Source organism: Lissotriton helveticus, chromosome 12 (genome assembly GCF_964261635.1).
Source record: "Lissotriton helveticus chromosome 12, aLisHel1.1, whole genome shotgun sequence".
NCBI lineage: Eukaryota > Metazoa > Chordata > Amphibia > Caudata > Salamandridae > Lissotriton > Lissotriton helveticus.
In genome coordinates, this window is record NC_136073.1 from 120,708,462 (window position 1) to 120,723,321 (window position 14,860).

Below are 14,860 nucleotides of genomic sequence, written 5' to 3' on the forward strand. Positions count from 1 at the left end.
ATCCACCGTCTGAGGATGCGGGTGGCGGTTTTGGTGGGGTCGGCGGGTGAGCTTCGGGCAAGGGTGGTGTTCAGCTGGTCTTCGTGATTTTGCTTCAGCAGCGGCGAGGGATCTGTTGAGTGCAGTGGTGGGTTTCCAGAAGGTGAAGTGGATGCAGTGATGTTTGGTCCAGTGGAGTTCGGTGGTGTGGCTGAAGGAGACGTGAGAGCTTGCGGAGAAGATGGGGTCAAGTGCGTGGCCGGCACAGTGGGTGGGTGTTGTGACAAGCTGTCTGAATCCGAGGTTGGCGAGGTTGTCAATCAAGGTGGTGGGATTGGTGTCGTTGTTGTTCTTGAGGTGGAAGTTTAGGCCCCCAAGGAGGATGTAATCTGTGGAGGAGAGGGCGTGCGTACTGAAGAAGTCGGCAATGGAGTCACTGAACTGTGGCTGGGGTCCAGGGGGTCTGTAGACGAGGGTTCCTCTGAGGGTGGTGTTGGGATCTGTGTGGATCTGGAAGTGCAGGTGTTCGGCGGTGCTGAGGGTGTCGTCGGTGCTGGTCGAGACTCAGAGTGTTCCTGTGGACGATGGCGATTCCTCCTCCTGTTCAGTTGGTGCGATCCCTGCGGGTGATCTTGTAACCGTTAGGGATGGGTATGGCGATGTCGGGTGCCAAGGAGGGATCCATCCAGATCTCCCTCAGGAAGGCGACGTCTGGGGAGGTGGAGTTGAGTATGTCCCAGAGTTCAACGGCGTGTTTGCGGGCGGAGCGGGTGTTGAGTAAAATGCACCTGAGGTGGTTGAGTCCTTTCTTGGTGGATGGATTGGCGGATCGGATACTGGTGAAGCTGCAGTTCCGGCAGGAGAAGGGTTCTTGGGTGCGCTTTGGGGCAGCCTGGAAGCAGGTGTGCGATCGTCCTGTGTTGAGTGCTTGGAGGGTTCTAGCATCGGAGTGGTGAAGGGCGTCTTGGCGTTCGCGGGGGCCAGGGCTTCTGGCGCTGTCTAGTCGCGGACGGGCGCAGACAGGCTTACCTAAGGCGCACCTGCTGCATGCTGCTGCCATATAAGGGAGAGGTGGGAGGGAGGAGGAGGCGGGAGTGGGGCAACGAATGGGTGAGCAGGGGGCTCTATTCTATTAAGAGGTCAGTTGCTGGGCCCTCTGTCAGCTCAGGCACCCCCCCGGATATGCACGTTATTTCGGCGCGTCCTGCCATTGTAATCATCCAATTGCACGTCCATTTTGTCAGTGGAAATCGTTTTGGTGACGTCTTCAACCTCCTTGACTCTGTTGTCCATTTTTCTGAGGTCTGCTCTTACATGAAAGATTTTGATGTTTACTTTGTACAGTCTTGACTCAAGGGAGGTCCAAACGTTATTAATAGCAGCCATAATGTCTTGGAGTGCTAAGTCAAACTGACCCGGGAAGGGGAAGGGCGGGAGGATTGTGACTTATCATGCCCGGTTGCTTTGGCGGAGTCTTGTTCCTCTCTGTTCTTGGTCCAGGCGTACTTATCGAGTTTCGTTTGCATTGCCATCTTGCCTCCCCTGCCATCTTGATTGGTTCGGTAAGTTTTCTGTGGCTTTGTTGGCTGATGCTGTAACGTGGTACTCACCACTGCCTGCCTTGGGGCAACATTCCTCCAGCGGCCTGTGTCGGGTTTCCTTAGTTATGATTTGTAAGACTACCACCACAGGTTAGTGGGCTGCGGTTCTGGCGGATCACAACACAAGGCGATCTGGAGTATGTGTTTGTCCGCCTAGGATGTCTTCCCTTTCAGTGACTGTGGGGCAAGTAGTGCCGCAGTAGGATCACCGGAGCGAAGGAGGACCGTCCCCCCACTGGATGGCAGTATACAGCTGCTTTCGGCCAACGTTTCAGTGTCTTGGATTGTGTGCCTTGGGCCCGATAACCGGTCACTGGTCTCGCGCTGCACTTTTATTTTCTGCACTGGTGTCTGTGGGAGAAAGGTGTTGTATTCTGACCTGGACAGCGGGCCCCGTCTAGGCAGACTGACCTCTTGGCGATCGCCCTTTGTTTCACTAGGTCAGTTCCGGAGTATTCGCCACCCCGCTGCCTGGGTGACGGTCTAGGCGTGTCTCTGCTTATTTCTGCCCTTGGGGCCCGGCCCCGGGGCAGGACTTACTCTCTTATCCGCCCTCAATGAAGATGCAGAACCCCAGGCCGGGCCGCAGGAAACCGCGACCTGTGGAGCAGCTCTAGGTTTCCACCGGCACTGCCACCAAGCCAATATCACAGTCACTATATTGCTGCCAGGATGCCTCGGTAGGTGAGAATTTGACTCGCATCACCATGCTTGCAGTCTGCAGTTCTTGTGGCCCTTAGGCGCTTTGTCACATCTCTGGGCCCCCTGGTACCGGAGGCCCTCCCAGGGCGTGACGCCAGAGCGATCCAGGGAGCGGGGCGTCCTCCAATTCCTCGGTTTGCAGCTTCAGGTCCGTTGGCCCTCGCCTGGGGCCTCTGACAATTCCGGCATGGACAGGCCCTCTCCTGTTGCCCTCCTCGATTGCCAATCTCAGCCGCCGCTCCTACCAATAGGTCACAGGCCGGAAGGCCGCACCCTACTTTCTCACCTTACGATACCTGAGCACCTCCACCACTTTTTCCGTCTCAGCTACACAGCGCCTCTGGGCAGCTTCGAGGTGCCGACACCCTCAATGCCACAACGGTGTACAGCAGCCTTGCGGGTCACGCCGTCTGGTGTATATCTGTCAGGTGCCCCGTGATCCATCCGCCGGGCTCAAGCTCTGCCTGGTTCTCTGTTACTAATCTTTGTTACTCTAGCGGAGCCACCGCCATTTTGTTATACTCATCCTCCTTCGGTCTTGTCAGGTTATATTGTCGGCGGACCCCCACTCCAATCACCCCAGGGGCAGTGATCGAGCTATTTGTGGGGTTTGAGCAACAGATAGTGTCAGATTAATGCTGGATAGTAGGTGAGGGCATCGGAGCCGAGCTAATGTGCGGCCATTCCCGTTGGCTTCTGGTCACGCCCCCCACTAATCCCTCTATTGTGTGACTGTCCGGGAAAAATTCACAAAGTAACTGTCAGCTACACCCAGTCATGTGACCCAAGACCGGCAGCAGCTTAACACAACAGGGAAACACAATAACCCCACAGGAGACCGAGTATGAACATACATAACACATATTGCCTCCTGAAGTCGTAACTTAAGACTCAGATTTCTGTACTGGGGACGCAGTAAAAAAATCCGCTCCACACCATTCAATGGAGTGAATAGGAAAATGTAAATCAACAACTTAAAGAGCACAGAATGATTGTTGAAACAAGCGTACTTCTGAGTTAAATACTACAATGTTACAATTTAAGACAAAATGCATTAAAACCTGGATAGAAGTATCAAATCGCACTATACCACTGCCAGATCAGGAACAACAACATATTGTTACACCCTCAATAGTGATTAGAGACAGACTAGGAACCACCCAATTATTTTGCCCTCCCTGATTTTTAAATAGATATTCCTTAAGGAAAAACTTGTGAGTCCTTATAGTTAGCAATTGTAGTAGTCAAATCTGTCGTCGTTTTTGTCTCTAGTTTTCCAAGTACACAAGACCATCATCAGGACACTGTCAAGCCTAGTATATGTGTAGAAGACCCTTTGAATACAAATGTATGACCACAGACCCAACACAACATAGGAAAAATCAAAGAGGAATAAATTAACATTCTCAATGATTGGGACAGCCAAACATTGAATGTATGGACAGACTGCAAGCCCAAAGGGCTAAGGGCAGGAAAATGCTAACTTTCTAAAAGTTACATTTTGAAAATTGTAATGAAAAATCTGACTATCACTACAATTCCATAGATACCAAATATGATACCATGACCTGTTTCCAATTGGAAATTACAGCTTATTAAATGTAATAAGGAATCCCAAATGTTATCCTATGCGAGGGGAAGGCCTCAGAGTAGTGAATAAACAAATGTAATACTAAGACAGGTAAAACTTAAAAGTATATGTTTAACCTTTTAAGTACACAGCACACTGCCCCTATGGGCTACCTATGGGTTACATTCGGGGAGTCTTTTATGTAAGAAAATGGGAGTTGAGGCCTGGCAAAGGGGTTTAAATGTCAAGTCAACTTGGCAGTTTAAAACTGCATTCAGGCTGCAGTGGCAGTCATGGGACATGTTTTTAGATTCTACTCAAGTGGGTGGCACAATAAGTGTTGCATGCTCACTGGTAGAATTTGGTTTGCAGGCCCTGGATATCTACAAGGGACTTACAAGTAAATTAAATATGCTAATCAGGTGTAAACCAATTCTACCATGTTTGAAGGGAGTGAGCACAAGCATTTTAGCAATGGTTAGCAGTGGTAAAGTGCAGAGGCCTAAGGCAAACAAAGGCCAAGTCACCAAAAAATGGAAGGAAAAAGGCAAACAGTTTGAGGGTGACCCTGCAGAGAAGGGTAGGCCCAACACAGGCTACCCACATCAACGTGTGTGCTCTGATTACGTTATAGGTGCCCATAGCTCTTCCAATTCAGTCTGTAGTGTCAATTCCAGCCAAGAGCACATACTTGGCTGTGTCCTGGCCATCACGCATCATTTAAACTAAAAAATCCCAAGTGCTTTGTGGACGGGCGGCAAGATGTTCCACTGTGCATGGAAGTACCCCACAAACCAGTACACTGTGGTAATGGATCTGAGGACCAACTGTCAGAAGAAGAAAATATTTTACCTAAGACATCAATCACTTCAATTCTCTTCTGAGGCTCGAACAATCAGGATCTTTGGTGTAAATTGCTTGGTGAGGAAGCAAAGGTCGCTGGCAGTCGGTCCAATTTCCCTAGCCACAGGTTCACTGACTGGTGAGCACGGATACAGCTAAAAATATTCAGTCAGAATGGCATCAATAAAAGCCTCAAAACAGCAGTGAGGGCTCAGAGCCCTGGTTGAAGAATCTCAGTTAATACATTTGTTTTCTCCTCTATATTGGGCAAGTGCACCTCTATAGCCTTAGCTGCGCTCCTAACTAACAATGCAAATGAGGCAATTTCCCCTTTTAGTAGCCAAGGTGGCAAATCTAGCTCTGTTTCAAGAAATGTGTCTAGCTTACTGGTACTGTTGTAGGGCAACATACAATGAATCCTGAGTATAATGAGCGGGAGGGAATCTGTTCCCTTGCTCATCAGCATCCTGAGGGACATAGGGTGGTGCTTTTTTTCTTTTTCTTACACTGGGTCCAAATCAAAAGTAAACATAGTATGAATCCTCTGCTGGTGCCAAGAAAAAATAGTTAGATTTTAATCTGGTAGAATGACCACCAATTGCACTTTTGCAACGGGGCAATGTTGGAGATCAGCTGTTGGTCCAGGTCATCGACCTGCATTAGTAGAGTCTGCACCAACATGGAAGAATATGGACCTTGGTCTCAGAATGTAAGTCAGTGCCAGGGTCAGCACAGGCCCAGCAGTGGACCTCACAGCGACAGACAGCATTGGAAGTTGGCCTGGTGGTGGAATACTGACTGGAAACCACAGTAGCGTTGTGACATCTGAAAGGCATGCCAGAGGAAGATGGAATCCCACCAAAGATCTGCAGCATGGCCTCTTTGAAGGCGGCTCTTTGCAGTGGGGTTGAGGACAGCCTGGGAAATTTGGGGCATGCCGGGACCAATTGCTGGTTCAGGTCAGAGTAATCAGAGGACTGTGATCTTTATCTTAACTCCCACGCTTCTTGCTAGACCTCAATTGGCAGGAGGGGGTGAAGTCTCCCGTGGCTTTCTTGTGTTTGAACATACCGGAACACTGACTGGGAAGTGAACTTTTTGTGGGAGCAGCCACATGCCTGAGACCACAATAGGGCCCACAAGTTAAAGGAGTGATACCTGTACTTCTAATGCAACCCTGTTATATTCAGTGACAGTTTTAATATCTGGTCCCAAATAGTCTTCAGTTCCATAGGTGCACATATGCCACATGAGTAGTGACTAGAGCCCAAGCACCAAAGACATACTTCTTTTGTGGGTCTGTGACCAACATCTGATTCCTGTAGTCTCAGCATGGCTTGAATCCTACTGTTTTTGATGGGGATATGGTTCCTTAACAAACCAACATTCTGGTTTTATCAGAAGACAGACAATGCTGGGAATGCGTCTCTGGATTCCCACTTAAAGGTGCGGAAAGACAAACATCAGTGCACAGGGATGGACCTTATCTGCGGATCAGGTGCATCACTTTAGGGGCGTTATGGAATGACTGCAGAGTGACAGGGTACCACCTACCAGCATCCAGGAGCACTAATGAATAATTCTCCAGATCCGGTGGATATTCTAAAGCTGAGAAATCTATGGCAAGAAGTATCCATCAGAAAATGATATGTTTTTAGAAGTATCAATTTTTTATTAGAAGGGCTTCCACAACCATCTCAATTACTAATCAAGAATCAATGAATGGTTATGATTTACCCCAAAAAAGTAGGCCTGCCTTGTATTTCCATGAAAACGATGACTAAACCACTATGGCAAACAACTTCATGGCACTATTTAAAGTCAATGCATTTAGGACACATTACTTACTACCTTAGTCAAAACCTTGAGAATCTCTTGTGCATTATTTTAGGGATTAATGAACCATATATGGGGACAATCTTGCAGTTTTTCCTCACTAGGTTTGTCCTAGTTGACAAGTACACAATACCAATTCAATTTGTAATGAAATGAGTTGTATCTGAATCCTTCCTTGCACAGAGCGTGTTTAGTGTTGCTTTTGTCTGTCAGTGCTGTGTAAAGATATTAGTCCAAAGAAAACACACTTTGGCATTGTCTTGTTGTTGGCCCCACAGTTAGGACTATCATTGCATCTTAACTACCTCATCTCCATTAGTTCCCCTTAAGTGTGAACTACTAAATACACAACAAGACGTCATGCGAGGATTATATCTCCTGTTGATTGGATTAAGAGTTCTTCATTATTCAGGGCAGCCTTAATGCTATGACTATGTAATTTCATTTTTATGAGTTGCGACGTGGATATATTTCTGCTCCTACTGTTCAAATTTCTACTTAAAAACTGCAACAGTGTTGACGGAACAAAGCACATTTTTTATATTGAAGCCGATATCCTGAAGCAGGCCAGTAAATGAGCAACAGCTTGTGCGCTTTTTGTGACGGTCTTAAGTTCAACAAGGATTTCTAAAAATGTATGATCTCCAAGGTAAAGGGAGTGCTAGCACCGATTTCTGCTCTGAGGTCAGCTGTGAGTATGATGTAGAAATTTGCCTCAGTAGTTAAAAACCTTTATGCTGTATATTCACAAAAAGATGAAGACTTGTATCTCAACCTTGACTCTTTACTTGACAATGGTAGTACAAGAATTTGTCAGTAGCTGTTCAGAACATGGCAGCTACTGAGGCAAGAACCAATTAAACAGGGTCCTCTTTGGTGCCTTCCATTCAAGGATAAGGTGGGTGGGTTATTCAAACGTCAGTCTTCTTAATTTCCCTGTCAAACACTTTGTTTAGACTTAAAGGTTTGCATCAATGTTTTTCAATGTTAGACAACAGACTATGCACACTAAATGTTGTCTTTATCAGACATTTTCCCTGGCAATAATATGTAAAAGGAACATGTTCCTCTTTCCACTAGGAAGAAGTGTTCAGAAGCGAATACCTCAAAGAGAGAACTACAATTACAAATGCCAGCTCCTTAAAGGGAGGGATGGTAAGTGAGAGGTGCAATGCTGTTCTGTGGAGAAGTCAGCAATTTTATCAATAAATGCATACAATAGTAAGGATGAAAGAGAAAGGCCATATATACATACCATTGCTTTCACTCTCCAAGTCGATGAAAACATTGTCTATAAGAAAGCCCGCCAATTCAGTCTGCAGGGATGCATCCGGCGTGTAAACCAAAGTATGCAGGTAGTCCTGGCCACTCTTGGTCATCTGGTGACTGAACATCAGCAGCAAGTCACTAAGCAGAATAAAGGCCTGAATGGAAGCAGTAGAAAGGAAGGGTGATGAGGGCACTAAGCAGGGACTTTGGACACTCTTAGATGTATGAAGATGTTCATTATTGCCAAGCTTGAAAGAGGAAGAGGCAATGCTAGATGATGGCAGAGACTAAAGGAAGGGCAAAACCAAGGTGCTGTGTCAGAAATGCTAAGCACATGTAGCCTGCAAAGCAAGAGTGAGCAGAAGACAGGTGTGGGAGGTGTTGAACAGGAAAGACATTTGCGATTCACGTGGTATAAATGCTGCCCTGCCACACAAAACTCCTTTAGCACCAGCAAGATTTGCCCTTTCTCTGATTAGAGGCACTTGCTTCAGCACTATATGGTACCTTTAAGTTGACCTCACTGCATGGTATCTTAAAACATTACCTCATGTGGTACTTACCTGTTCTCCCCCTTAATGTACATCATACAGCATCCCATCTCCCCCACATATTACTCAATTCCCAGATCTCCCTGTACTATTGCTTATGTATTAATTTATTTTTGGGAAATCCATGTCAATCTGAAGAGTGCTCATCTGCTCAGTCAAAGATCACAGAAGAGATAGCTGGAAATATACCAGTGCTCTTTTAACAGTCCATGTGACAGGAGGGCTTCTCAATATAAACCTACGCTCAGCTCAGTGTTCATATTACACAAGGACTATCATCATGGATGACCAAGATCATCTTCAAGGCCAACTTCATAGAGGCATGGTTCTTTAGTAACCCTACCCTCAAATCAGAGCACATCAAACAGCCCGACTTCTGAACATACCTGCTCTCTAACTCCTGGGTCTACATCAGAGAGGCAGTTCTCACAGAGGCTCGAAAACATGCATAATCTCTGCTTTAATGTGTTCAACTTTTCCTGGGAGGGAGAAAGAGAAGAAAGGTTACGACATCATGGGAATGTTCATTGAGGTCTTTAAGTTAAAAAAATAAATCGCCCCATCCTATGCTATATGTGCATATACACACACACAGTTATAGTATCCCAGCAGATACTTTTTATGCAGATTTCTCATCTCATGAATCCACCCTCCCCCAGCTGCCATGCGGGAGCCAGAAATTTTATAGCAGTTCTCATGGACAGGTAGGTGGCTCCCGCATGCCAGACACCTCACCCAATCTGAAGTCACCAAGCCATATATGGCACCTCCCTGTGCTCTGACATAAGTACTCCTCTTTTTCATGCCCCCACCACCCTTAGCGATAGAGACATGCCTGGAGACTTGAAAGAAATGCAGAGAACTAACCAAACCATGTGCTGGTTTGTCAGCCTACAACTATCAAAGAACGGAGGGAAAGGCAGATAAGTGAGGAATCTGCAGTCAGATTGAGCTTTCAACCGAAGATCCTTACCAAAGGTCAAGTAAATTATTTTGATAGATAATTCCACCCGCAGATTCTGCACCTCATAACCCTTCCTAACTAGGCAATGGATGTATCCTATAAACAATATGCTGAATTTGCTAATGCGGATTACTGCATCATGTTTCATGTTTATAAACTTACTTGTTATATATTAGGTTGGGGAGTGTCTATGTGACATTTTTATATGTGTAGTTTGTACAATGTAAAATAATTTGCATGCATAAACTAGCAATTCTTCATAGTATTTAATGTACTTCTGTAGTAGACACACAGATGTTCTTTCGGAGTATTGCAATTATTTATATCACACAGTGGTATGGTGTGCAGAACAGCATTGTCAATGGGGATGTCAGTCAATGAGTAAGTACAGGTACCAGGATATGCATAATTGTCACTGCTTAACTGTCGCCTGTAAGGGGGTATCAACAAGCAAAGGGGTCTGACACCTCCTGGAAGTTAAAGTGTCTCTGGAAACACTTTTGAAAGTCACATTTCTTTCTACGGGTTTCCATCCACTGATTGCATACTTTCACAAAACATCTCCCTGCTATATTCCTAAAAGCCTGCATGAAAAATTGACTGACCTGGGCTTAAAATTTAAATTTTGCCCTCCCATATATATTTTAAATATCCCTTGTTTTCCCCTCTACATGCCCCGTGCATACATAGTCTGCTCTAAATTGCATGTCTATTTTAATGTCTTTCTTTGAAACTATATCCCTGCAACCCAACAATAGCTATTCCTTTCATCAATCATCTGCTTCCCACAAAACCTCCTCTTTTTATCACACTGAAGGCATTAGTAAATCACAAAGAAACAGGAGCAAATTCATCGACTGGTTTGAGACCCGTGTGCCATGCAGATCATAGAACAGTATTTGATGTGGCTAGGTTAGGGGGTTACTGCTTTTTTAACAGAGATCTTTTTGTTACTTGAAGTTCATAAGTTACAATTGATATATAGCATATGAAGTTTCATGAAAGAGCTGCATGCAAACTACATGACATAGGTTAGAATGTTATGTTCTTTTCTCCACTTTCATTATCGCAGTATTGCTAAAAAAGGGTTAGTTTGGGTAGAAATAAATTCTTCATAGAAAAGCCAACTCCAACCTCTGTGGTTTAATTCCCAAGTTTGTGCTTCTCCAGACCAAACACTCTTAAAATATTGCGAAGCAGTATTAATGACAAGTGATTCCTACACCTTGTAATCCTCATTGTTTAAAGCAGCATTTCCTTTAGACTGATTTACACAAGTACAATTCATTGTCTCTGTATAATGTGTGTGTGATGTAAAGTGCTCTAATACCCTAGATGTTATTGGTAGCCCTATAAAACAAATTGAATGCTTGAGAGTGAGGGGCGCTGTTGGAGGGTGGTAGTCTGGAAATCTGTGGAGTAGGAGGTCAATTTGTGGGGAACAAAAAAAATTGTTGCACTGATGGACTCACCCCATAAGTGGACAACTCCCATAATGTAGCAGTAAAAGCTGTGCTGCATGAAAGACTGACACTCTGCGGGACTGCTGACCTGGAAGGCTTGCTTTTCTGCGGTGCTGTCCTGTTGCTTACTGACTCTGCTGCGGAGGGCTGGACTTGCTTTGCAACCAAAGTGTTCTCCAATGGTTTGCTGGCTTGCCTCCTGTTGCCTGGGACTCAGGGCTATCAAAGTCTCTACACATGCTCCTGCGCACAGTTCATTGGAAGTTGACCCAGATACTTGCGCCAGAGATATCGCCACATTTCCAGTTTGCAGAAAGCAGAACCAGCGCATCGATCTCTTGCTGGATAAAATCCGTGCATTACACTCAGAACCGACGCATCGCATCCGGAACCGACATATAAAAGATCGCTGCATTCTCGTCAGAAACGCCACTCCGCTCAACAGACACTCCACATGCCCACCACTGTGTGAAGAAAATCGAAGCATCACCTTGACTGCAGGCTCGACATAGACGCATCACTTGTCTGCACCACGCATCTCTCGGTTGTGACCCAGGATCAAGGTATTCAGTTCACAGGGCCTGCGTGGCTCTTGTCCCCGGTCAGCACTCCATTGCAGTAGGCTTGAACTGCTGACTTTGTCCCTGTCCAGTGTGACCAAATAACCCAAAAGGCGCTTACTTCTTCGATGCACTAGAAACACTTATTCTTTAAAATTTCATATCTCAACTTCTCCTTATTGGATTTTTGTTGTTTTGGTCTTGATTTATTTATACAATTGTCTATTTTTTAAACCTATGTGAAGTCTTTTTGTGGGGTTTTCACTGTGTTACTGTGTGTTGCACAAATCCTATAGACATAAGCCTGACTTCTCTGTGCCAATCTACCAGATGGTGAACAAAGGTAATTTTTTCGTGTGCATCTAGCCTACCCTAACTACAGTGGTGGTCCTACTTGGACAGGGTGAATACCTCTGTCAACTAGAGACATCATTTCTAACAGACTCCCACACGGCTCTGTCATATCTGCCCAGGAGTGCCGATGCACTTCATGGTGGTGGCAGCTATACCGCAAACCTTGTGCCCCACTGAATCCTTCTCAGGAAGAGGACACCAGGTATAAATTTCAGACTGTAAATATTGCACCTCAGACATACAACTCTTCAGTTCACATCTGGACCTGTGGAAGACTCAGCAGTATGGCTGCACTGCTCTGCTGCAAGGAGGACTGAAACTATCCTGCCCTGCTGTCCTCATTCCTTCCTGGTGAAGTACTGGTCTCTCCTTCTCTGGCGGCACTGTAGATAAAGGAGTGGTGGAATGGTGTTTATTTGCCGCAAGGATAACCCCAGAATCTAGAGGTGTCTCTAAGAAGGGAAGCTGTGGGTCCTGCTCTGATGGTCTGTACGTCTTTTGCAGCCTTGATGGAGCAGATTTGGCTGAGGCCAATGTGAGGAATAGGTCAATGGCTGGCTCTAAGAGGCTTGGAACCAATGGTAGGAGAGGCCTAGACGTTGATCTATGATTAAGTGCCTCAAAAATGACAGTTGTGGATGGTGCAAGAGCTGGCATTGGGATGTTTAATTTCGATGCACCTCTCACCAGGACCTCCTGGAAGGTGTTGGTATCATCCACTGGGGAGACCTATGGCTGAAGTGAATCAGACCGTGTTGGTGAGTATCTGATTGCGATGGTCGAAGAAGTGGAAGAAAAATAGGTCAAACAATGTCTTGACCTTGTTCGTGGCCTGGATCTGGATGCATGATGACGATGTAAGCATCCGAAGGATGACCGAGATGAAGAAGGTTGGGACCTGTGGCAATGCCTGGACTGGCACGAACAATGGTGAGATCTAGACCGTGATTTTCACTGAGAAGGTAAAGGCCTCAGAGGAGGAGCTTCCACAGGTTGTGGAAGAGGTACCTGCCCTGAAGGTGGAAGAGGCCCCAGAGGTGCAGGAGAAGCAGGCAGAGGAGTAGGAGCAACACCGTAGGCAACAAAGAATATACCCTGGAGCATTGGTAGATGTCTGTGCCTTCATTTGTTGGCATTTTCCACTAGTCAGGATGGTCTCCACGTCAACAGACTCCTCGACGTCCACCTTCTATGTCTCTAGGTTGAACTTCTTCTGCAACTTAATATTGTAGTCTCATCCAACGCTGACCTATGCCTTGGAGCCGACCCTGGACTCCTCTTAGATGTTAACCCAGGCTACGGAGGCGAAGAGCTAGGTATCTTGCCTTGTTTCGATGTAGACCTGGAACAACTCCCTTTTTGGGCTTCTCTTTTTGATCTCCTACGCCTGAAGTCCTCAGATGAAGGTGGAAGAGCCCTGGTAAAGGACGGACACATGATCGCTCTCTGGATGTCCCAACTTCAGACTGAGCTTGCTGAAAGCATCGTTTCTCTGTACCATGCAGGCAAATCTTCTTCCTTTCCCTCAGGGTACATCTGGAAACCTTCCTGCAGTGTGAACAACTGTCAGGAGCACAGCTTTCAGGAAAGCAGAAGATGCAGACATCATGAAGGTCTAACATGGCCTTCTTTCTTACACTGACAGGACACTTGTCAAATAAAGACCACATTTTATTTGACTAATGGCAAAACATTTGTCAGAAAAAGACAGAAAAACAGTGACAGATTAAATCTGTCAAGTGAATCGGTCTTCAAAAATTACCCTGTGAGAAGTAAAAAAAGAAGCCGAAAAGGCTGCGCTCAGTATTCCAAGATCCTGTCACCAGGAGCCGGAAAGACGAACTGAAGCAACTGTACCTGCTGGGCATGATGGAATACAGTGACCTCTGGGCCCTTAATGGCACAGATGCTGTTTCTGCATTCACACAATGCCAGCCTATTGGGCTACACTGTGCTCGTTTTCATCTTACTCCTTTTAAAAAAAAAGGGTTTGTGAAAGAGATTTAAGTAAACTACTTAAGTATTCGGGCACTAATTATATATATATATATATATACATACATATATATATACATATACATATACACATATATACATATACACATATACACATATATATACATATATACATATACACATATATACATATACACATATATATATATATATATATATATATATATACACACCAAATCCTGGGAAGAAAGTAAACTCCCTTTCCGGCGAACTGCTACACCAGGAACGGACCACCACAAAGGTTTTTTTGAAGTTTTCTTAGTGCATTTTATTCAAGCCTTCACACAACATGACGCGTTTCAACCGTGTTTCCCCGGTCTTGATCACATGACGTGTTTAGGAAAATTATCACCCATAAATACCATGAAGCAATTTGGACCCTCCCATCTTTCACATAGAGAGGGAAAACAGACTAAGTCATATATAAAGTGCATAATGCAATATGTGCAAACAAACGTCCAATACTTTTCATTTTAAACAAACAATACATATCAAACATTGTTTAAGCAACGTTGACATCTTGCTAAAATTGATTGGAACAAAAAATTACATTTATATTGTAATCTTAATCAAGAAAAAATCCGATCCTAATCCACAAAAAGGATTACCAATATTGCACAAAAATGACAACAATTAATTGATCATAGTAAAATACCCAATCTGCAGATCGTGAAATGTGGCTCCTTTTAGCCATACATTATTATTAAAATCAGATGATAATGGGGATGCAATTATCAAGCAAGTCATATAGGAGCAAAAAAGGATACAGAAGTTCATATCATAAATCAGATATAACAATGATAGAAAAGGATCAGTTCACATAGTCTTCTAAATGAATAAATCCATATATATACACACATAAATACATTCTAAAATACGGCTTTCTCAGTGGGATCATTATTGACTACCAGAATATAAATGGTATATACAGGGATTAAATAAAAACTAGTAATCCTCTCTTTTGGTCAAACTAGGAGACCAAAATTTAACATAAATAAAAACTCATGTTAAAAATCCTTATAGTCAATAAATATAATACCCATAATATAAAACCTAAATTCATATATATATACACATATACATTAGATTTGCATTAGAAGACCATGATTTAATCAAGGTTAAACAACACCTAGATATAGGTTAAAACAACGA

The 14,860-nt window shown here is 44.6% G+C and overlaps 1 protein-coding gene across 2 annotated transcripts in view; it reads right to left on the minus strand.

Annotated features, from left to right (window-relative positions):
- Window positions 1–14,860, minus strand: part of STAG3 (STAG3 cohesin complex component) — a 1,426,160-nt gene that overhangs the window by 312,310 nt on the left and 1,098,990 nt on the right. For both annotated transcript variants that reach the window (XM_078669437.1, XM_078669436.1), the window contains exons 23-24: window positions 8,738–8,830; window positions 7,787–7,955 (exon numbers count right to left, since the gene is read on the minus strand). In XM_078669437.1, coding sequence (XP_078525563.1) covers window positions 7,787–7,955; window positions 8,738–8,830 — 262 coding nt within the window. The remainder of the gene's footprint in view (window positions 1–7,786; window positions 7,956–8,737; window positions 8,831–14,860) is intronic.